We start from the raw sequence: 25,662 nt of genomic DNA, 5'->3' as shown, positions 1-25,662 counted from the left end.
TTTCGTGAGCTACAGCTTACATGCATCCGATGAAGTAAGCTGTAGCCCACGAAAGCTTATGCTCAAATTGGTTAGTCTCTATGGTGCCACAAGTACTCCTTTTCTTTGTACCATATCAGTCCCACAATTTTTTTTTTTTAGTATTTACAAAGTCTGTTTTTTCAACTTTTGTTGTGATGTACTTTAAGTAGCAAAGTCAGCACCATCTTTTGCAGAGTCATTTTTACAGGTAACTACCATTTAGTGGACTCCTGTACATATGCAGTGCACTCTGGTTTCATATGGTGGCTTTTACTAACTTTAATGGTGAGAACACGTGTCTGTAACCTTACAGAAATCACTGAAGTATCAAACTGTTTTGTGACTTTGTTCTGTGTCATAATTACCACTATCTTTGAGAATTTGTTGAGGGTGGGAGTGAGGTGGAGAATCTTTTAGTATCTCAGACTGAAAGTTCCCTTCCTTGAAAGCCATAAATACAATTCTACAACTCAGAATTTTCAAAACTGTAGTTATTTAAGGATTTGACTAGTTTGGTGTGGAATAAACTACTAGTATACTGCAAATGTGATCTAGGTATTGTACTATAAAACAAACAAAAAAGATGAAAGAAACCTTGCTTTGCATTCTTCTGATCACCCAACTTTGTTTCACCTGCCAAACGTTTTACCGCTAGCTAGGAGAGAAGGCATAGTTTCCTGAGGGCTTTTGTTTGTCTGTTATGGTTGCTGAAGACATTCTGTCTCTTTGGTTAGGTAAGGAGGAAAGCAAATCTCTGACACCACCTGATCAACCATGGAATTTGTAGTTAGTTTGTAAACACTACTTGCTTTACCACAATGCTGGCGTTAGCGGAATGTAATATGTAGTTTGTTCATGGAACTAGATGTTCAAACTTTGAGGCAAGCATTTGTTTTGACAGGCAAATACTCTTAATCTGAAGAGGAGGAAAGTACTTACATAATTAGAAGTGGAGACATACCTAAAGTAATACAGGATTACGTGAGGTATTCTCACCCAACCTAGAAATGTAATTAAACATATAAACTTGAGTTTTGTATGATTGTGGCTAAATTGAAACTCTTATATTGAATGACAAATGTAAAATTGACTGTTAAAGTGGGAGTACAATGATTGCACACACAGCTGTCAGAATTGCTGTAGAAAAGTCATGGGAAGGATTAACTTTGTGTAAGTCCAGTCTAGAAAAGTTTTAAATAGACTGTAACATCTTCATTCTCTGGCCCATATAATCAGAATACTGTTAAACTTTTTATTTATGAGCTACTTTACACAAGTGTTTGTCTACTTAAATGATTGATCAAATACATGACTGAAGGCTCTAAGATCATTCCATGTTGCCACTATGAGGCTAGTCTATAAGGTTCATGATAAACTAAAGAATTGCCTTTGCTGGACAGATTGGGACTCTGAGTACACAGGAAGACTTTTCCAGCTAGTGTCATAATAGACATCACCAGTCTAACAGAAAGGAAAAGAGTCAAAGGTGACAGCTTGGACTGTACTATGAATGTTTGTTGGTCCTATACCATATCTCTATCAGACAGCCTCTGTGGAAGAAAGTATCACAGAGATCCTCATATCTGGATAACTGAGAACATCTGGGATTGTCTAGCTTAGTCAAAGTCTAGGGCGAGGATACAATTAAAGATGGACTTCCAAACACTGATGTCTAAATTGTAGTGGTTAGAGTTGTGACCGCCTGGAATCAAGAGTCCACGTACTTGGAACTTAGTCTGTCCAAGAACAGTAGTTGTATGTAAACATGCTGGAGATTATGGCCTAGAGACCTAGTATTCTTCTCTCTACCTTCCCACCCCTCCCTCAGGAGTGCGCCCTGTCCCATGTGAACTTTTTCGTTGCCATGTACTTGGCAGGAAAGGAGAATACTTAATGATGTAATGAGTCTCCTTGGTAGATCCTTGAGTGGTCTCTGGATTAGGGAGTGACAGATCAGACCTTCCTCTAGGGAGGTGTTGGGAGGGGATCTCTTTGCCATTGGATGAAACAAGAAGCTAATGTCTGTTTTCTCATGGCTCAGATAAAGAACTGCATTAGCAAGGGAACATGTTCTTCAGTCACTGGAAAAGGAGGCTGCTATATGCTTTTGCACCAATTGCTCTGGCAGCAAAGGTACTGGCAAAACTCAGACAAAATTTGATCCTAATATCCCTGTACTGGTGCAGACAAGTGTGGTTGCATTGCTGTTTGCAACAGAGTTCACAAAGTGTCCATCAGGCTGTGATTTGGGCCTTGGATCCCTCAAAACTGGGGCACCTTACTTCATCCCCGCCCCAGAGTCTTCGTTGATAGCTTGGCTTGTAAAAGAGTATATAGATGGAGGAAATTGTATTTCGGAGCAGGTGAGTAATGTCCTTCTGGTGGATGCCAGAGGGGGGACAATTGCCAGTGGAAAAAGCTTGCAGACCAACGTGGAGTCCTCTGTTCACCCTGTGCAAAAACTGAGTGATTGAGTACTTTAATTGTTGAGCCGAACTTTAAAGGACAGCTCTCTCCAGATATTTTGGCCTATCATGAATTTACTAAAAGTAGATTAGTGTCTCTGTGGCTTAAAATAAAATTAAAAAAAAAAATCCCTGTCCCATAAGAGATTGAGGTCCTAACAAAGTGGCTAAAAATGCCTTTCCTTTCCCCTGCTCCTTGAAACTCACTAGAACAGTATGTCTTCCTGATCACTGATTTGACTTGTATAGTGAGTCTCAGGCTCTAGTTGCTGAACCATTGCCATTAAATATCAGACTTCCAGTAGTGCAGTGCTATGGATTTGGCACCTTGGAGGGAAATCTAGAATACTGTTCTCCATCTTTAATGAGTCTATTTGTCTGACTGTGTTCTTCCAACAAATGTATGCCCATTGCTGTGCACTTGATGTTAAAAGGTCCTTTTGGAATGCTACTTGGAATGGACTAAAGCACCTCAGTTCCTTGTTTGTGTATATGTGGTTTTTTAAAATACCCATTTAACAGCATTGTCCAACAAAGTGCTATGTCTGTGTAGATGTCAGATAGCATTTCACATTGTTACCTCTGTCTTAAAGTTACATATGCTAGCCCATCATTCTGGCATCTGAGCACCTTCCACATACAATTAATACCAGCAGTGAAGTCTGTGGTGGATTTCATGGAGCCTCTGGATCGCCTCTTTTGGAGTAAAAATTCTGCTTGGGTTTTTTTGTTTGCTTGTTTCAAGATTTTATTTGGGTAGATGGGTATGTCCGTGTCATTCTTCTTAGGGTCGAAAGGCTTATTTGGGGAGGAAGATTTTATTTATTTAATTTTGCAACACTTTTCTTAGATGAATGAATCCAGAGTCTGAAAAACTTGCCCTGGAACTTAGGTCCATGGCCAGATCCTTTTGGCTGGGTTTTATGTTTGTTTTTGTATCTGAAAGAGGCATGTAACTGTCTTTGTAGTTCTGACCTAGTTTGAAAATAGGTCTTAACAAAGCTTGTTTAAAATTTGAGGCAAGGCTGCTACCATTATCTGTTACAGATGTCTGTAAAATAGCTGTTTGTTCCCCTCTCAATACACAGTTTAATTGCTTGGCTTTGGCTTCCAAAAAAGAATCTCTATTTGGGACTCCCCAGGCCTGGAACTTTTTCCCAAGGTAAGGGGGATGATGGTGATTAGGATATTCCTTTTCTTCAGCTGGCCAATTCTTGCACATAGGGTTTGTTACAATTTTAACTTCGCATCTAGAACATCTGTAAAGTTTCTTGCTCTCCAGGAGCGAGAATACAAAAAATATTTGTTTGTCCGTATAAGTGAAGGAAAATGTTACTTAACTTCAGTTTCTCTGAAGAGATCACTGCAGGATTCTCTAGCCTCAATTCTGACACCCTTTTTTGGGTGTGGGGGGGGAGATGTTTTTCCTTGGGCGCATCTTATCAAGATTTTGAACTAGCTGTTCTTTGCCTACCATGCAGTTGAGTGCACTAACTGGATTATTGTGGAGAGCAGCATCTGTACCTAATCCCCTTGCTATCAGACAATGAGTAGGAGCCTGGCTTGTGTTCTGTCTCACTAACCTAAAGGGTTCTCTTAAGATGTCTTTCCCCTCCCATGCCATTCTTAAGAGCTGGGAGATTCAGCCATACTGCACTGGATTAATAGGTCCAGCTGGACAGGAAGCAATGGTGAGAGGTTCTTTCTATTAGTTCACTGACCCTTGGTACCTATCGAGTCAGAATAATACTGCTCTGTGAAGTGCAAGAGGTCTGAAGTGAGACCACCAAAATGATGGAATTGAGTTAGTCTCTCTAAGGTGCCACAAGTACGCCTTTTTTTTTTTTCTACGACATAAAAGCATCTTCCTTCCCCCCCCCCCCTTCCCTGCTCTGAGGCATGGCAGGGATAAGTGATGTTACTCGATACTGGTGGGATCGTGCTTCACTGAAGACAGCAGACTGTGAAACTAGAGTAGACAATGCATACAGAAAAGTGCTGATTTAACCATGGAACAGAAAATATACACTTGGTAACATTTGGATATAGAGAGGTTCACTGGCCAATCTTTTCCATTTTATAATGCATTCCTTGCTTCTTCCAACCTTCTGTCCCTATTAAAATATTGATTAAACTGTTTTAGTGACAGAATCCCAAATGTAGTTGAAATACCCTTAATTAAGGGTAAGTCCCTTTTTAATATACAGTGATTTGTTATGGAATCTGAAACAGGAAACAATGCATCTAGCGTCACTTCCAGCTAACAGACTTAATTTGCAGTTGTACAAAAAAATTTTATTTTGAACGTGAGGGGAGAGGGTACAAATTAGCTAACAACAATTTGAGGTTACAGTCTAATCTGTGGTGTGTGCATCAGCAGACTAAGTATGATTGAGATGAATCTTTCTTGGTATGTTAATGTTCTTGAAATCAGGATTTGATTCATTGTGTGGTGTTTGCTTTTTGAGAATATATATCATAAGTGTTAAAGGTTTAACCCATGAAAAGACCTTGCCAAACAAAACTAACTTTATTTTTGGGTCTGTTTAATGAAAATCATTCAAGTGGCTTTGGTCAACATGAAGCCTTAAAATCATTCCAAAGATACTGATTCAGTTTTATTTAATAAGTCTTTTTAAATGCATCTCTTCAGAAAGCTGAACAAGTAGTCTAGTTCACAGAGTAGTATTTCTTCGAGGAAAATAGAAACTGAACGTTTGCATAACTGGTAGCCTTTGACACATACTTAGTTGCTTCATTCACGTGAACACTTGATTGGGTTTAATCACTTTCTTCTTGAAAGAAACTTGCACATCAAAGTCAATAAAAATGAGACTTGACTTACAGTGCTATCAGCTGTTCATACAGTCTTCATATGTCAGTAACTCACAGTAGGTGTTGATTAAGGGCTTGGGGGGGGGGCAATTGTCCTCTAGTGTAACATTTGCTACCACGATGATGAACAGTAAATGCTATCTGATATCAAACAGCTTCCATTAATTGCTTCATATAACGTACAAGTTGATATTTTATCCGTTTTTAACTTGCATACTTCATGTGCAGTAGTTTTGACTTTTTTTCAAAGTAGTTTCACTGGACATATTGCTTTCGAGAGGTTTTTATAGTTGCTTATTTAGTAAAATATTTTAGAAAACCATAGGTGACTAAGTCTCTATGCAAGAACAATGACGGGTTGTATTAATAGGGAAATCTTGTCTAGACTAGTAGCCTATATTCTAATTTAAATATACTTAAAACTAACACTAAATCTCTTGATTTAGTTCTGACTTTTTGGAGCTAAGCTTCTGGCTGGTGCTTTGAGTTATATTTAAAAAAAAAAAATTCAGTGTTCTTACTGGCTTCCATAAATCTTCCCCAAATTGTTGCCTTTAGGAATACAGAACATTGTTTGATATAAAACACCTTGTATTGGAGAATAATCTTTTCTTGCATGTGGCAGAAGATAAGGCCTTCTAGGTAACTATTATTTCTAACAGACGAGCATGAGCTTTGCTACATTTGACCAATCTTACATTTATAAAATGTGATCTTTCAGTACTATTATAATCAAAATTGTACTCTGTAAGACTTTTTAATAAAACTATCTAGTATTGGTACATATCTGTCCCTATTGTGAGCAGGCAATGACTGTTAAATTATTGATCTTATGATAAGGTCAGTATACACAATATTGATATATAAAATGTCATTAATGCAGTCACATGACTACTGAATAACTAACTTTTGATAGTTGGGCTATAATCTTAGGTGCCTCAAGATGCATCTTATATCCTTCAAAGAGGTAATTGGAGGGTCTAGTAGCGCTATGTATGTCAGATGGATATCTGCTATTACCTTAACTGGGGCTGCAAAAAGGCTAATAGTCTTTTATTTCATAGAACAGACCCATTATCAGCTTGAAGAAAGTGGGGTGGTTTTGTTTTGCAGATGTTGAAACTGTAATAGTTGTACGTGCACTAAATGGAGGACTAAGTTATGGAGTTGTCTCTTGTTTTAGTGTTAACTGTATCCAAGATGAGACCTCTTCCCACCACAAAAATTAATTCCTTTGTTTAAACATATTGAATATTTGGAGTTGAGGATAGCGTTAGAAGCTGAGATGGCCATGCTATTGGTATATTTTTCTAGAGAGGTAGAAGAGTAAACTCTGAATTGGAGCATACCTCAGTTTGGTACAGGCTCTGATACCATACTCATAACTGAACTGCTGAATAAAATAATGAGTACGCAAAAGCACTCATGCTCTTTTCCACAGCCAAGTAGAAATCAGGAAATTTCATAATAGAGAACTTCCCTAACTGAGAACATCCCTTTAGTATAATGAAAGAACTATTGAAAGAAAACTACTGATGGACAAGTGTAGGGTTGATAGCATTTTTAATATGAAACTTCTTGGCAATGCCTTTAATTTCATATACTCACATAGGTACAGTGGTAGTTTAAAAAAAAACTAACTACATTCATAATCCAAATATCTACTTCTGCCTAATACAAAATATGAAAGACCAGGTGAGAGTGTGGGATACCAGCAAGTTTCAGAATTTAATGGTATGAGTCCTTTCTTCGTCACTTTTCTGGCCCTGTTTATGTCTTACATTTTGAGATGTAGCTTTTAAACATTTTGGGGTGTTGGGGCAGGGAGAAAGTACTTTTAATGTAGTTCCTCAGCTTTACAAGACTGTCTTGGGCCTTTTAGTAGTCTCTAAATTCTTATATATTTGTTTTAATTAATAATGTTAAATTTGAGTCTAAAAGTTAAACTGCACATGTGTGATCATGCAATTTGTGACTGTCAAATCAAACCATACAATTTTTCTGCACCTTATATGCGTAACCTTTTGCAATTTCATTCTTGTATACTTTTAATTTCCTCTTCCATATTGGTGTGGCATATCTTATGTTAGGATTTTGGGCACCTCTGTGTTGTAAATTTTCTCTTTAGCCAACATGCAGCCTTTCCTTGGTGCAACTTAGGGAATGAGGCAGATTGCCTAAGCTGACTTTGGTGACCTGTGTATGTCAGGAAATTTCTGTTGCTCCAAATATTGTAAATACAGTGTCATATATACAGTACAAGAAGCTGCAAGTTGATACAAGGTTGTTGAAAAATCCATGTTTTGTATTACACAGTAGTATACTATTACTAAAGTAAGTATAGACAGGAGGCACTGCACCTTCAGCTGTGGGATTCCCTATTACACACAATTTCAAGTACATAAATTACCTCATAACCCTGTTCACACTTTTGGACTCCTATGAAGTCCTTCTCTCAGCACATATACGCACCTCTGTTACACTACAGTAGGCAACTAAATTAGCCATGGACACATTCTCAGTAAAGTTCTCTTCAGCTGTACACTTGATATGCTTGGCAAAATAAACTGGACAGACTGTCCAATGACACTCACTTCCGACAGAAACACCCTCTTTCCAAGTGTCATAACGTGGTAAATCAAAACGAAGATTTGCTTAGGGACTCTTGTTTTCAGTGAAGGTTAATACCATGCTAAATTTTAGTTTTGAACCCTCAGCCACTGCTGTAAAAATACTTTTTTTTTTTTTAAAGTTGGATATGTCTCTCTTGCCTTTATTTAATTAAAAAAAGGGGGCGGGGTGCTAAAAATGTGTATGATCCTCCTTAAAAGCTGAACTGCTTTTATGCCTCTATGAAAAACGTTCCCTTTTTGGGGAGAATTTCAAACTGAAAAACATAATTGAACTGAAACGGAGGGTAGAAATGGATTATACAGCCTTAATTAACAAGTGTGGTCACTGCTCTTCCAGAAATATTCCAGTTTTGACCACCAGTATCACAGTATAAGCCTTGGTCCCATCTTGCAGACAGTTATGTGGGTGTCTGAAGCAAGTGAGTAGTTTCAGTGAGATCAATGGGACCACTCATGCTTAATTTTTTTTATTTTATTTTTTTAAAGCTGCAACACAAGCATAGAGATTGGATTAGGGGACCTACTGTTTACATTTATTGGTGAATTGCATAGAGGATTGGACTCCCTTTGAATCCCCTTCCTCTGTTTATTTCAGATGAATTTTAACCATCTGAAGAGACAGGGAAGTGTCTGCACTCTAACAGCTAATAGATACTATATTGCATCTGAAATACAAACCTAATTTGTGGCAGAATTGTTACCATTAAGTATCTGCCTTGCATGAGTTGGACTACTAATAATCATGAGACCTGGGATTTCCAATGGACTCAACAAAGCTATTGCATACTCTCATTTTAAGAAATGTAGAAAAATCGCATATTGTTAGTTTGAGATGTGGAACTGGGGATGTTAGTGTATGCAGGTTAGTAATTAGTGAACTTAATGTAAGGACAGTGATTCCTGGGGTGGGTCATGCTGAACACGTTTGAATTAAAGATTCAGAGAAGTTGTAGAATAACTAAACTGAACTTTACCTCAAACTTTCCTAGAATCTAGACTAAACTATAGCCATCCGAGTAGATTGCAGTTTAAAGACCTTTTTTTGGACAGCAGAGTATTTTTGAGCAGCATTCAAGATGGGTGTGGACTTTGCAGAACCCTTTTGGTATTAGTGTAAACAGAGATCATTGTATATGCAGAAGGCACCTCTGCGTTACTGCATGTGCAAAAAGTGAGACAACCTGAAACCCTTAGTCTTGATGGTCTAAAAATCAGGCCCTAAAGCATGTAGCCCATTGTTTTAATGCAATTAAAACAGAATGCAATGGCACACAATTGGTAGGAAGACCTTTAAGAGGTAAAACTACAGACTAGAAAGAACTCTGATCCCTTACATAAAAACATAACATAAATTAATAAAAGCAGGAACCTAAGCAAAATTCTGAGTTGGGGTTTGGGGGAAGGAATAGGTGTTGCCAAGCAGGGCTGGATTTAGGGGCAGGCAATCGAGGTGACCACTGAGGGTGCTGGGCTTGGGGTGTTTTTGTTAGTGACAAAAGGGAAAATAGAATGTTTGCTTCAGGTATTCCGTACATGGATTCATTTTTCACTAGCCTCCTAGAATGTTCTGGACCTATGTAGAGTCTTGTGGAACCTTCCAGACTGAACTATGCTTTTGTTGAACATCCTAGAACCAGGGTGGGCAAATCTTCTTCTTTTTTTTTTTTTTTTTTTTTTTTTTTTGGCCCGGGAGCCACATCGGGGTTGTACAACAGTATGGAGGGCCAGGTAGGGAAGGCTGTGCCTCCCCAAACAGCCTGGCCCCTGCCCCCTGTCTATCCCCTCCCACTTTCTGCCCCCCTCAGAACCCCCGACCCATTCAAACCCCCCCCCCCCCCGCTCCTTGAATCCCTGACTGCCCACTCCCAGGACCCCCAGAACCTCCAACACACCCCCCCCCAGTCTTTGACTGCCCCCTCTCAGGACCCCCTTCCCCCTCAAACCCCCTGACCCATCCAACCCCCCCTGCTCCTTGACCCCTCCGTTTCCTGTCCCCTAACCACTTCTCACCCCCCTCCCCCAAACCTCCACCGCATCCAACCGCTCCCTGTCCCTGACTGCCCCCCCCAGGACTCCCTGCCCCTTACCATGCCAGAGCCAGCCATGCCCCAGGAGCGGCCGGGAGCTCAAGGGCCAGGCAGGACGGTCCGGTGGGCCAGATGTGGCCTGCGGGCCATAGTTTTTTTCCCCCTCTGTCCTAGAATGTTGTCAGCCATGCCCTTGTGAATGTATAGGGGGCGGGGTGGTGCCAATTAGTCAGTAAGCTATAAAAACAAAGTGAGAGCCCAGCTGTAATATTGTGAACCTTTGTTTTATTGTGTAATTGTGAAAGTGTACTTGTGTTTTTAAAACTTAAATATGTTCTTACACTCTTCAATTGGGCATCAGAGATATCTGTCAAACTCCTGTCTATGCAACAGTATAAAAGCAATACTGTTATGTGTTAAGCATGGCAAAAGAAGTAATGTTTGACAGTCACTAGTGGTGAACACAGCTTTTCAAAGCTCCGGCTCATTAAAACATATCTTTGATGGCTGAGAGATTGACAGCTTGCTATTTTATTCCTTTAAAATGCCATTGGCCAGTCTTTGGATCTCTGTGAGGCTATGCCTCAGTTCACAAGGGCAAAGATGAGAAAAGTGACGTTTTGAACTAAAGGATTAGGGTTAACGTTCTAAGGCTGTCACCTAGTGTAACACTATTTAATACTGGTCCACCCGATTTTGGTGTCCAGTTAAATTTCTTGATGTTAGTACATTTCAGTTATTCTTAAAATTAATTTTTTTTCTATAATCTTAGAGGAAACCATTTTTATTTGCTTATATATGGCATGAATAAATACAGATTTACAGATCCTAGTGCACAAATTTATCATCTTGCGTGAGAGGGATAAATCATACGTGCAAATTATGCATTTAAGTCGTGAAATGGGCCACAAATGTAATAAAAAAATAAGGTATTCAAAAGTTTGACAAATGGAGGGGGGGGCTCTGAAGATGCTCCTCATCTGTGGTGCAGTTTGGTCTAGGGCCGGTATTTGAGCTCGCATTCAAAAGCAAGAGAGCAGTAGAGAAACTGTGTAATACATCCAAGATTACAATATCCTTACTAGAACAGTGTTCAGTCAGAGGGCTGCCAGAGTGTATGCTGAGAATCTCTTAACCATTAGAATACAACTTTCATGGAATATTTGTATATCTCTGTTGTATGTAGTTTCTTTATACCCTAAATGAATAGTAGCTGTGTAAGAAATGTATATTTAGGCAGCTCTTAAAACTTTGAGGAACAGTTGAAATAATCCCTTTTACCTCCACTTTATTAAATTATTATTATTATTATTATTATTATTATTAATTAATAAAAAGGGGGGGCCTCTTTTGGAAATGTGAAGGTTGCTGTGCTGTCAGGCTTTTTACAAGTAAAGAACTGTTTTTTTCCTAGCTATGCTCTTGCCAGCTGTCCTTTTTTTCTCTTTACTGAGAGATTGCTTTGGAACAGGACAGGAGTACTTGTGGCACCTTAGAGATTAACAAATTTATTAGAGCATAAGCTTTCATGGGCTACAGCCCACTTCATCGGATGCTTAGAATGGAACATACATTTTGTATGGCAACTTCCACCTTCTCTGTAAGAGTCCAATCAATTAAGATGAGCTATTATCAGCAGGAGAAAAAAACTTTTGTAGTGATGATCAAGATGGCCCATTTAGACAGTTCACAAGAAGGTGTGAGGATACTTAACATGGGGAAATAGTTTCAGTACGTGTAATGACCCAGCCACTCCCAGTCTCTATTCAAACCCAAGTTAATGGTATCTATTTTGCATGTTCTAATAAATTGGTTAGTCTCTAAGGTGCTACAAGTACTCCTTTTCTTTTTGCGGATACAGACTAACACGGCTGCTACTCTGAAACCTGTCACTAAAGAGAAGATCCACTTCCCTGCCCAACACTTTTGCTGTCCCCTTGTTACCTCCTCCAGTCAGAAATTGGGCTAAATCTTTCCTGGTACTTTGGTAAATGAAAAGTATCAGTTGAAGAGCTGCAAAGTGCAGGAGTCTGCAGAATTCTAGAGAGAACCTTCAAACCATAACAAACTGCATTTTTAGCTGAAAGTGCATGAGGCACATTTATTCAGACATTGTAACAATTGTCCCCAATATTCACAACTCTCAGCATTTCTGTATCTTAAAAAACGAGGTCTAGAAGATGCATGTCTAAATAGGTCCTGCTGACTTTTTGTAGTATACCTACAGGAACCAAAACAATTGGTATTTTTAAAAAATACTCTATCTTCTAGGGGTGCTGCACAAGTTATGCTTTTAAAGCATGTAAACTCTGGAGTCTTAACAAGCTCTTTTGAGAGGGGCTAAGTGCTAGAGACCTATGGTAAAACACTGGTATACATCTGCTAATGTTAAGGTAGGGTATCCCTAGATAGCCTTCCTTGCTGCCTCCTTCCAAAAATAACCTATGTAAATTGACCCAGATTCCTTTTCCTAACAAGGGGCCTTCTATTTGAAAACTGAACTTGTCCAGCTCACTTCAACTCTGTAACTTGCTGTACTTAAGGAATGTTGCACATACTAAATTTTGTACAACTTAAGTGTGGTAAATGAGAACTTGAGACTTTTTTTGTGCGTCAAATTTAAGCATAAATTAGTATAAATATTGTATGTTTCCCATAAGAGTTCTGGGGTACTGTTGCACACTGGTTTTGTTTTAGTTAAATGTATATGAGCACTTCAGTTTGTAAACAAGACCTGTAAGATAAACAGCTATTCTCAGTTGAAACTAAGAGCTAGTAAATATTTAGACCTACAAATAGGACTGTAGCTTCCCCTCTGAATAAGTGCAGCACTTAAATGTGCTAGACCATTATGATCAGACTAATTGGATACTGTGGTGAAAACAATATTCAAGACTGTTGAAAGCTTTTAACTTTTTTAAAGCTTTCTTCTTCCCTGCTGTTGCCTCCAAACTATAGCTACTTCATTCTAGATCACAAAACCTGGGAAGTATTGCTTTCACTTTTTTTTCCTTGAAAGGGAACATGTCCATCAAAGTACATTTCTCCTCTTCCCCCCCACCCCCCCATATTTTGCTCTGTTTAATTCTTCTGAAGAGCTCAGCCTTTTCCAGGTGCATTCTTCATATATCCCCTTTTATGAGAAGATCAGTCTAAATTTTCAGTAGGAATCAGTTTACATTATTGGATTTTTTGGACATCTTCACATGGTGGCTTTCCTCTTTTTTAATTTAGTTTTTAGCCTAAACACTTATTAGCTATTTCTTATAGCTAGTATCTTCAATACATGTGAAGTGAAGGTTGGTTAAAATAGGACAGTAACTTATACAGTTGTGGTGTTCTGCCTAATTGGAACTAAAACTTACGTTAACAGAGGGTCTCCATATGTGTGTTGTTTTGTTAGTGCTGTTTATATTGCTTAAACCAGCTCTGCTTCACAAACTAATGCTGCTAATGCAAGATTTTAAGTAGTACCTTTGAAGAATTTCATATTTCTGCAAAAAAAAAAGAGTTTTTTTTTTTTGTTTTTTTTGAGATTGCTTTGCTTTGAACCTTGGATCTATCTTGGCAGTAACAAATGCTGTTTCCAAATCACTGTTCGTGGCTGGCTTTGTAAATGTGGGTGGGTGGGTTGGTTGGTTTTGTTGAACCCGTATCTAACTGGTGTTTGTTTCTTTTCAGAGATCATTCACATTAATAATAGAAGCTTGGGACTGGGATAACGAAACAAAAAATGGTGAGTATTTATGAAGAACTTCCATATTTCGCTCATCCAAAAGTGTATTTACACAGTGTACAGCAAAATTGTGTATGTTTGAAACTGGAATCTTGGATTTGGGAAGCCTTTTCTGAATGCATGTGTCCTGGGATATTGCACTGAAAATTGGAAGTTTAACAGGGAAAAATATAGGTTAATAGTCCCTAAAAATTTCAAATGTGGCTCATTGTTAGAGGTAAATGAAACCTCTGAAAGCATAATAATCAGGGGAAGACTCCATAGTGTGCGCTTATGGAATAGCAGTTCTCTGTGATAAGTGGAAAACTCGTTAGAAGTCCGATGGCAGGAAAATGTGACTCATATTTTTTTGTCAAGCTATTTGAGGGACTGGATGATGGCAAGTGAATATATTCTAGTCATTGGTTCCTGATGACCTGTAGTTTTCAATTGTGTTTCAAAGAAAAGCAAGTCTTGAATGCTCTTGTTGTTAGGGGAATTATGCCCACACTATTGAACCTCTCCCCCTCCCTCCCCCCCCCTTTGGTCTCTGCCACTCATGCTTAACAAGTGTGGTTAGTTCCCAGTTTTCATGGGCATTAAACTAACCCCTGTTTCTCTCTTCCTCATCCATCAAAAGAAAACATACTTAAATAGGATTGACCTCTGTAACTACTGTTCACCATACTTTTGTGGTGTGATTTTTTTTTTTTTTGTAATGCAATTCCTTTAAGTTTTTTTTCCCTATAATTTCATTAGTGTGTTTTTTTTTTTTTTTTTTTTTAAAACCAAAAAAAGTACTCAAGTGGCAATGTATTTACTAACTCTGGCTGGTGCAGACAACCTGGGCAGGGATGTCCGCTTGCTGTTTCTTGAAAAATAAATCCTGCTGTACCAGTACTGTAAAATTTAAAATGTACTGAGTAAACTGGTCACCATTTCTTTTCCCAATAGCCTAAAAGAATCTAATTTGAACACACTGCTTAGGAGAACATATAAATGTGATACCCCATTACTTTTTTGTCTTGATTAGTGGTGCTGGGTTTTGAATGTTTAGACTAGTTAGAGCTTCATGACTTCTATGATGGCTACTGTTAAAGCTGATTTACATTTAGAGGAAGGTAAAAGAGGTTGGAAGTCTCAAACTTTTTCAGGCTAGCTCTAGCTTCCCACCGTCACTTTATCAGCCCATTTAACAGGACAAACATGATTATTCAAGTGAAAAATGTGTAACCGTCAAGACTTGACACTGTATTATAGATGGATGCCTTCCTAAATGAGACCTCAAGCATAGGTTCTAATTAAGCTTGGGTAATATGATGAAATTAAGATTTTAGAGTAAACACTCTTTTTGCTCTAGTAACAGATTTTAAGAACTCTATGCTATATTATACAACAAAACAAAAAAGCACTTCAGCTGCACTAAAGAATCTAGTTACAAATCAAAACAGTGGTTTGATAGCTTTATATTTGGGAGACCTATAATAGGGTAGCTGGCTTGCCAGTGTGCACCTGACCAAAGAGAGAAAATTGTCTGTTTCAGCTATCAAACACTGAATTTTGTCTTGCACTGGTATCATTCCAGAATGTCCTCAAAATTGGATATATTTTGAGTGATTGGATGCTAAATTGTTTTGTGCTAAACTGAAGTAATCTACTCTGTTCTCTTGGATTAGCTCTTTTTGAACTTGAAACCGCTAAGAATCCAGCTGGTAGTGGCACTAACAGCAGTCCACACCAACACATTTAGGAGCATAATTTGATGTTCAACTTCCTTAGCAGGTGTAATAAGTTCATATTTGTAAGGTGCTTTGAGAACACATCTGTAAGAAATATCTTGGTTAAATTCTGGCAGAACTATGATGCTTATAGAATTGAAAAATAAAATCAAGCTGATTTAAAAACTTTATATTTTGTGCTGCTAGCAGTAGGCCAGGTTCTGCTACTAGACTGTGCTAACCTTACGGTCTGTCAAAGCTCCCTGTCCCCTCCAGGTTCCAGGCATGACAACTGGAGTAGGGGGTGCAGCCTTAATGGGTTTAGCTCACCTCTGTCTCTGGACCATAGCTCTGTGTGAAGGGGGAAATTCAAGTGCCATATAAATCCAGCATCTACTCCTTAAAACTTCAAAAGATGCATTTAAATTTCCAGAAGGAACTGAAGTAGCAGCCATGAAGTAAAGCTTCACACTAGCATACTCAAATTACATAGTGCTATCTGGAAAATTCCCTTAGAGGTGGAGAAGTAAAGAACTATCTGTTGAGCATGCATGGAGGCCTCTGCTTTCAGAGGGGGAGATGTGGTGGTCCCATCTAGTATACATTTGACATGTCAAAAGACATTTATAAACATGAGCTGATGAAACTTCAGTGCTTCCGTGACACTTTTGTAACTTCTTACAAATATTTGGCAGTTGGAGAAGCATATTATAAGGTTTCAATGTCTTGCACATTCAGAGCTTAAAATGGCTTTGAATTTTAAAGGAAGCTTAGTGGAAGGGTAATCAGTGTTGGTATTTTGGGCCTGAGGGAATGGCTAATGTGTGTTACAATCTTGTAAAAAGCATATACGGTAAGACTTTATTATAATAAACTTCACTGAGTCTAGAAAAACACTTGTGGACTAAGCGATAGACCAAAAAATGCTTATGGACTCTGTCAGGGATGGATTTGCATAACCTGTAGAAGACCACAGAATTGTCAGATTACAGTTTGCAGCTTTAAAGAAAGTGCTAATGTGTAGGCATACAAGTGCAGTTGAGTGGAGTAAGTTTCCTTCATTCTTGGGTGCATGCTAATGTAGTTAGTTGGACTGGCATCCGAAACCCAAAAACAAAACCTTAAATCTGAATTTGGGAAGCCTTTATCAAACCCATAACCTGACCAGGCACCAATTAAACAAAATACCTGATTTGTGAAGTTAAGCTATTTATCATTCCCTTAGTGTAATAACTTTTTTTCTGACATGTTGAGATTTAAGCTTGCTATTTTAGGGTTCTAGGAAAGACTCTTTAACATTGGAGATTTTAAAGATCCGATAAAGAATGCTAAGGCTTAGAGACCCAATTTTATGAGCAGGCCAAAACTGCCAGATCTTTTTCTCATCCATCCCCTTCCCTTTCAGTGCTTTCTCTTCTGCTTCCTCTCAAATTTTCCTAGCCCAATATCTTGTTAAAAAGATTTATGCTTCAAAGAGATGCTTTAAGCAGCATTACTTTACTTGTGATTGGGAGAAAATGGATGTATTGGGTTTTTTTGTTTTGTTTTTTGGGGTGGAAGGAAGGGACAAATTGCATGGATGTAAAGCTGATGCAAAGGTCTAGCTGCTTTCCTCTCAGACATAACAGGCCCTGCTGTCCACTCTCCAGCTGTCATTTGATTTAGTCTTGTCTACAGAGGGATTAAACTGCATTAATTGTGTGCACCCTCTCATTCAGAATTAAAGTGGCCTTAATTCAGTAAACCAGTTATCATACAAGTCCCACACAGGAATTTAATGCAGTTTAACTAATCTATTTCTAATTCACACCATTAGTTAATTTGGATTAAATTTCATGAGTGGTCTCAAATAGACAAGCCTTTAGATAGAATCCTTTTTTCTTTTCTACTAGGAGTGGGAAGGAAGATTGTCTTGGCCCAGCATAACCCAGCGTAGACCCTTAGGAAAGCAGGCTAGTGTCTGCTTGGTAAAGTAGCTTGCAATGTAACTAGCTGCCAGCCTGCTACTTGTGGTTCCTGGCACATCTCCTTCTTTACTGCAAGTCTCTGAAGAGGGGATAGACTCACATGCACTTTCCTCTCTTATATGCTTTATCCCACTTAGAATAAGATCAGACATAAAATATAAGAAGGCCACAGAGGCAAAACGCTGGTTGTTGTCTTCCAAATCCTCCTTTGAAGGGCTGCAAGGTCTCAGCTAGAGCATGTGGAAGTGGGTGGTTCAGCAGAGGCTAACTTCTTCAGAACCTACTTTCTGATATGGCAGAACAGTATTGAAATTAACAGGAGGTTTCTGGGTATCTGTTTGCTTGCAGATGACTGGTAGGTGGTGCCTATGCACCAGCCAGTAACTACCTTTTTGTTAATGTAAAACCCGACCCGTGTCAAAGGCAGTTCTGGTGGTAAACCGGGAAATCATTCTTCTGTTTGTTTTGTTTCTTGAGTAGGTAGAATCTATGGCACAGCTACCAATTGCAGATACAGCTATGGCATCTCTGTCTAAGCCATTTTTTTGCAGGGATTCCTTTCCCAAAGACCAGGTGGACTGCGAGGTCTGTTAACTCAGAAGAAACTCTAAGAGCATCAGCTGTTATGCAAGCCTCTCTGCCACCTTTATTTCCAAAGAAATAGGCATGTGGGAAAACTTATTTCTGATTGTGGAAAAAAGTCAAATTGCTACTGAGTAAGGTGTCTCTTGTCTGTCTCTGTAGCACACACGTCCTTTAATCGATAAGACTTGCCGCAAGATAGGTTTCTTAAATACGCTGCCAAGTAACCCTAGCTAAGAACTAGGAAAAGTCCCTTTTGCCCAGTTCACAGAAGTGAAGTTTCGTAGGCTGCCTGGAGAATCGTTAGACAAGGACATAAAATAAACTTTAAAAGGCAACTCCTTCATCTCATCAAGACCCTCCTTTTGAGCCTCTAGTCAGATTAGAGTGGATTCTACATCTGTCTACATCCTTGGTTCTGTTCCTGCAGTTTAAAAAAAAAATTGGTGGATGGATATATATATATCAACTAAACTTACATAATTCTTATATCTGAGTTCTTTAATTTTTGAAGGGAAGATATAGAAAGCATACACTAATGACAGAACTTAAGAGGAAATGCTAGTAAATTGTTTCTGGGAGGGGGCAGGACTTCTACTTCTAGAGGCTATACTTCTATAGTCTTTTTTTTCTTTTCATGTTTAAATTACTTTTATTTGAAAAATGTTCACTTGACCTCTAGTCCCACTGAAGTCCTTTACCAAAGAGGTATAACTATGGCAACTGACATACAAGAGGCCCCATACTGTCATAGTGTGCCTAGCCATGATAGGGGCAAGCAGGGTCACAGGTCTCGTGTTCATCTTCTAAAACTGACAGCAAGACTGTTACACTAATTATATGATTGTCTATTAGTAAATGGATAGACAACACAAACTTACTTTGCATAGGGTGCTGACACCATGCAGTGGTAACAGTGTCGTTCACTACAAGCCTGGGCTGGACTAGATGTGAACCATAGACCTGGAGATATGGGACTTGATCTTTCCAGGTGGAAACTGTCTGCTCATCTAAGCTTTCGTTTTGTTCTTTATTTTTATTTATTTGAAACACTTGGTGTTCAAAGAAAACAAATGCTAAAGTGTCTTTATTTAGCACATTTTGTTATAATGCATGAAGTTGGCACATACATGACTACTTCAGGGGTTGTTATAACCTCTTCACAGGAGTAAAAAGTATGTGCAATTTTAGATTACATACTGAAGTTAATCTAGACAAGTCATACCATGTGATTAACCTTTCATTTTAGGATTTCATGTACGTAACATCTGGAGTAGGGGAAGTAATGCTTATTATTGTTTCTAAACACTGAATGCTAGCTAAAGCTCTCTTCTGGTGAACAAATCCTTAATTTTTTTTGTATTGCTCATGAAAACTTTTTAATGCTGGCAATCATTAAGTCTTCTATGAAATATGTTTAATGGTAGCAGTTCCTTAAATTTGTGTTCTATGACCCTCTTGTCGGGCGAGACTACTTTAATTCACTGTGATTACCACCTGCCATGATTTATTTCTTTTTAGACTGGCGTTTCCTAGAGAATAATATGAAAGTTAAACAATGGTGAAATGCTATTCATTTAATTGTACTGGAAAAAAATGAACAAGTGATAGTTATCATGAATATTCCATATATTACCATGAGTTTACTCTCTAATTCTAGATGTCTTACTTCCAAATAACACATGCCATCTCACTTTGGCATTTTTAAAGTCATGGATTTCAAATTTTGGAGGGAGGTTACGTGAGGTGGATGAGCTTTTTACATACATGAAATAGGATTTAGTGAGGGATACATTTGCGTATGTGTCTATTTAGAGCAACCTAGCTGAACATACTGTGGTGGGGTTGTTTTTTTTTTTGTTTTTTGTTTTTAAATTACTCACATCAGAGATCCCCTATTCCAACAATTTATTTACTGGATTTATGCAGATTTTGCAATTTAAGAATAAAAAAGAACAGAGCCTCATATAAAGATAAACTTGTTGATTTGACATTGTGTGGGTATGGTGTATTTGGATGCATTTCCTATTGATTATGTTCCATTTCTTAAAGCCATTTCCTATTGATTATGTTCCATTTCTTAAAGTCCTATAACTTTGCAAGGCAGAGAAAAATAAATTTGGGGTTAGTAGCCCTTTAGCAGCTTAAGTTTTAGGTTTTTTGTTTGTTTTTTGTACTGATTAACCAATTAATACACACAAATGCAAAATTACTTCTTTCTGTACCAGGCTTGCAATATATTAGGGTTTTTGTTTTCTCTTTATAAAAGATGAAGAGCTGTTAATAGAGAGAATGTCGTACGCTGGTATGATCAACCCTGAGGATCGGTGGAAGACCCTACCATTTAAGGGGCATGTAGCTCATTTTGAAGTGCAAATAAGAGTGAAATGTGATGAGAATTACTATAGCACGCGGTGCAATAAATTTTGCGGACCTCGTAATGACTTTGTTGGTCACTACACGTGTGACCAATATGGAAACAAAGCCTGCATGGAAGGTTGGATGGGAGAAGAATGTAAACAAGGTAATATTTTGTTTACTATTTTACATAATTATTATTGAAACTAAAGGTCATATTGAGGTGAAATTCTTTTTTAGCATGCTGCACCAACTATACTGTCATGTGCAATAGCACAATACAAATAGATTTACTTTGTTGCTAAAGCTGGGCAAATAATGGATTTTTCGGTTTGCTGGCAATTCCAAAAAAATCATTTAGAGTTGAACCATAATTTAACTTGATCATTCTCTCTCTCTCTTTTTTTGGCCCAATGCCTATTCACTATCACTATGAATGCAAACACTATTTTGTTGCTGGGTGCTTCTTTTGGTTTTTTTTTTTTAAAAGCAAAAACAAAAAAAAGCCTGACTTGCTCTAGTAAGAGTGAAGTGAGACTCTTGGCAGAATATGATAAAGGGATCCAGTTGCTGTAGAGAGGACTTGTCTGACTGCCTATCAAACCAGGAGGTCTTCAAACCAGTGAATTAAATGCCCTTTAAACTTAAACTGAAGGTACTGGTTAACTTTGTTCAAGGAGCTACCTTTTTAAGAAAAAATGATGCATTATAGCTTTTGAACAGGCTTCTAAAATGAAGATAGGTTTTAATAACATTTTACAGTACCAGATTCAGTAAAACTGTGTAAGTTTTCCAGTCCTGGAAAAATGTCCTTGTAACTCTTGAAAATGAGGATAAAGCTGTTTTAAAGTTTAATGTATACAGAGCTGAAAGCTTTTTGATGTCTGTTAATGTTCAAGTGCAGTCCTTCTTAAATATACCTGGAATGTTCAATTTAGTCCCACAGCAATTTTCCTCCTATCTTTCAGTTGGTAATTAGCACTAAAATTGTTTTGTTTTTCACTTATGACAAACTTCAAGTGATGAGCGAACACCAGTTTAGAGCTATTTTACCCAATATTTGTATAATTTTTGAAGGTATACTGGTCTTCAGTTCTATATTTATCTTATTTTAAAAGGTTGAATAACTTAAGTGTCTGAACCCATGTAACAAATCAAATTAATAGTATAGCATTAAAAATGTAATCCATGCTAGACAAGAGGCTACCTCAGTTGGTTTTATAAAAAGTGAGCTGATTTAATGAAATAGCTAGGTTGAAGAGCTAGATGGGTTTTGTTTGATTTTTAAATAGTTGTGATTGTTTTTGTCTGTGTAAGAATTAATTGAAAGGAAAACTGTTTTAGGAATGAGCAACAAATAAGCTACTCCATTATGAAATTGTTCTAATTACCTGACTAGGAGCCAGTGTTTCTGTATTAACTGAAGTCTTACTGCCCATACTAACTGAAGTCTAAACCTTTTTTCTGTTCACAGCTGTATGTAAACAAGGATGTAATTTACTCCATGGGGGTTGCAGTGTACCTGGGGAATGCAAGTAAGTATATGTACTTGGCTATTTTAGTGTGAAGGAAAAAGACTGGCTTTCCAGTACTTTGCTTTTAGCAGTGATTTTTAGCAGTCAGGCCATGTACATAAAATAAAAATCGGATGGGTATAAGTATGGATTCTATTCAGTCCATGCAATATTAAGTTACATTTATTTCAGACTTTGAGTTTCACAGAACTTGTTACTTTCAGAGGTTGTCTGCTTTTGTGTTTGTGACTGAAGGGATTTGCAATAAACACAGTTGGGATTAGATGAGGCACTTCAAACAAGAATCAGCACTTTATTCTATTTAAAGATCACCTGCGATAGCAGAAAATTTGTTAACCTACACTAACTTTGAATATTTCGAGGTCTCCCATAGGTCTCATCAAGGGCTTTCGAAAAAACAGACAGTCTTTCATTTCAATTGGTTTTTATTTATTTATTTTTAAAGAATGGGTTATATGGGTAGATGGTCCTTTCCCAACTCCAGCACAAAGTAAATTCTGGATCAGTGCCATACTCAACCCTTTTCTTGAGGTGATATTTTTCAACTGAGATAACACTAAATAAAACACTGCGTATGAATTCTACCTCAATCCAGGCCTGTTCTTCGGGTTTTCTTGCTGATACTAGATATGTCCCAGACTCTGTTTCCCTCTGAGTTGAACCACTTAACTCCACCCTGAAAATAAAGGGGAGGTGAACATGTAGTGTCTGCCACAGTGAACATGAATTGGTCATCACTTCGATGCAGGAGTTCTAACATCTGCTAACAGGGTCGGTCAAGAGAGAACCAGTGCTACCTTATTGCAGCTGGCTTTGTAAATATACTTGTCCCAACTCTTCAAAATTTGCCGCTTGCACAAATATTCAAAAATGTTTGTGGCCAAAGCATAAGCATCAGTCTATTCTCCTGTAATTGTGTACTACTTGCCAACTTATCAGAACACTGAGTTCTCTGTTAGAATCATTCATGTTGAGAGCTGCAAGATATTTTCTTAGCAAATAAAGAAAGTCTTGGCTGACTGAGGTTAGTTCCTGTTTTGTGGAATACAAGAAAAAAGCTTGGGGTGGGGGGGGGTAGTTACATAGCCTACTAAACTCACCCCTCCTTTTCAAAAAAATTTTCTTTTCCTTTTCTCCGCTATGACTGGAGAGGTGTAAACGGGCTGCTTACCTTGAAGGGTCCCTTGAAATATATTTTAACTACCTATGCTAAAGAATCTGTTCCACTTTGTATTTAGCTGTGATGCTTGGAGTTCTTTTCCCAGACCTGAAGAAGAGCTCTGTATAAATTCGAAAGTGTCTGTCTGTCGCCATCAGAAGTTGGTCCAATGAAAGAGATTACCTCACATACCTTGTATCCCTAATATCCTGGGATCAACACAGCTACAACAACATTGCCTACAGTGTTATAAAAGGCATTTGATTTCACTGCCACCAGTTCAGACCGTGACTCTGACTTGGGCAAATGACCATCAGCTTAGATTGGGAATGTTCCCCAATGGGAAAACGCTTGAGGGGGGAAAAAACTGAGCATCTACTTTCCTGAATTATGGTTCAGGCAGGCGGGGCATCTTCGAAGCCTTATTGATGTCCAGGTAGTACCACACGATCTCTTTGGCCCAGCGTAGTGGGATGTGAGAAGGCATCTAAGGAAATACCGACTGAGATGAAAAGACAACACAAACTTAGGCTAGGTCTCACATGTAACCGCTCTATGCCGATGGGAGAGAGCTCTCCAGTTGGCATAACTACCTCCCCCAACAAGCAGCAGTAGCTGGGTTGGCAGAGCATTGTTCACACTGGCGCTTTTGTCAGTGAAACTTATGTCAGTCAGGGGTGTATTTTTTTCCACACCCTCACCGACAAAAGCTTTACCGAAAAAAAAGTGCTAGCATGGACATAGCCTTAGGCAAAGCAAGGTAGTACCTTTTTTTACAAGGGCGGGGGGGAAGCTAGACAGATAACCATGTAGGAGAGGTAGTGTAAGAGCCTTTATTTGTTTCAGCAAGATGAGGGTAAATAGGAATGCGTTCTAGCAGAAGAGAGTGCAAGAAAATACCTTTGAAAGGTTCAAAAGGGAGAACACGTAGGACCCTAAAGATTAGGTTGAGGATCCCAAGAGACCAGATGCATTTGAAGGGGGCTTTTTAAAGGGGTAGCTTTAGAAACCAAGGGGATATTGTAACAGGATTCCCTTCTGTAGTTTTAAAGGACATGAAGAGCTGTTTCTTTATTTGATATCCATATGGCCCTTCTAAGGTATCCCAGTTGAGTTAAATTTCAGAAAAGTAGAGTCCCAGTTTCTTTTAAGGGCGCTGACTAGAGGCTTTTCCCATTATTCTGTTCTGTCTAGTTGGATTCACTCCAATATATTCAGGAAGTTTTAACAGCAGCCTCTCTTTTGCTGGAAGAGAAGATAGCAGAGGAAAGTCTAGGTGTAAAAATGCTCCAGATGGATTGTATTCCACCTGCCAGATTCTTGACAGATGTGAAAATACACCTAAGGTCTCAACAGAAAGTGGCAAACACTACCAATTTGGTTGTCTTAATGTACCTTCTACCCACATGCACCTCATTTGAAAGCTGCTTATGTCTACTATAAGATGCGGTATGATGTGGAGCTATCAAGTGGTGCCATTTCCATAGAAATGGCGGTAAACAATGACACCATCAAGACATGCAGGTATTTCAGTGGTCACTTTAATTTGTTTGTTAGCTTAATGACGGTCTATTATTTCAAGACACAAAATTGGATTTCTTTGTGACCTCAAAGCATCACAACAAACTAAAGAGTAAAACAAAATCTAATTAACTTGAACAGGTATCCGGGAAATGTAATAATGCTGGTGACATTTCTAGTCACCATCATTATTGTGATTTTGTTCATCGTTATGATCTCTGCCGAGCATGTATGGATTACCAAGTCTTCATTGCCTTGGCACGTACATATTTCTGTGCAGGGAATATTGTTCTGACTACAGACACAGTTGATTGTGCAGTGATCCCTACTGGTACAGGCACAAATAAGATCTTGTAGAAACTCGGATGCTGTTGGGCCCTTGAAGAATGAATACATGAAGTAGTTCATCACCCACACTTTTCCATCTGTGTTGCAATGGTTTATCTATATGTGAAGATATCCCAGTCTTTTCCAAGATGCTCTTTTGATATACTCTTCAAAACTGTCTTTACATGGTGAATGTTTAGCCAGTGACTTGTCCTTGTTGAGGGCTAGATTGAGGTGCCAACAATCCAGCTTTCTGTGGATCTCCTTTCCAGCTCTAGTAATCTACCAACTTCCTTGCTGCAGAAATTGCAGCTTATCCATCACCCTCTCCCAGTTTGGCAAGATCTCTGAAGCAGTGGGCTCTTTGTTTTGTTTTTTTCCCCACCAATACCAAATAGGGATGACAGGTCCTTGCTAAGGACAGCGTTCTGTGGAAGGGAAGACCATTTTTGGATTGATAGCTGCTGTGATTGTCCCTCTCTTGCCCGACTTCTGTTTGGTGGTTTTGGCCATGTCAGCAAATGTAGTGATGCCAGGTTTCTTAACTGTCTGAAGAAGCTACCTGTCCCATTAAATCAAATGTTCATCTCTCGGATCTCTCCATTTGTTCTTCACCAACATCTGTTATTTTAGGTTTCAGAGTAACAGCCGTGTTAGTCTGTATTCGCAAAAAGAAAAGGAGTACTTGTGGCACCTTAGAGACTAACCAATTTATTTGAGCATGAGCTTTCGTGAGCTACAGTGAGAAAGCTCATGCTCAAATAAATTGGTTAGTCTCTAAGGTGCCACAAGTACTCCT

General features: G+C 38.5%; 1 protein-coding gene across 1 annotated transcript in view; it reads left to right on the top strand.

Moving 5' to 3' along the window:
• JAG2 (jagged canonical Notch ligand 2) overlaps positions 1 to 25,662 on the top strand; it is a 95,037-nt gene that overhangs the window by 26,617 nt on the left and 42,758 nt on the right. Inside the window, 3 exon segments of the mRNA XM_074956355.1 lie at positions 13,663 to 13,717; positions 20,233 to 20,487; positions 21,796 to 21,856. Of these exon segments, the coding sequence (XP_074812456.1) occupies positions 13,663 to 13,717; positions 20,233 to 20,487; positions 21,796 to 21,856 (371 nt within the window).

This window comes from Natator depressus, chromosome 6 (assembly GCF_965152275.1).
Source record: "Natator depressus isolate rNatDep1 chromosome 6, rNatDep2.hap1, whole genome shotgun sequence".
Classification (NCBI taxonomy): domain Eukaryota; kingdom Metazoa; phylum Chordata; order Testudines; family Cheloniidae; genus Natator; species Natator depressus.
The sequence above is the reverse complement of the archived record's forward strand: the minus strand, read 5'-3'. Positions and strand labels throughout refer to the sequence as shown.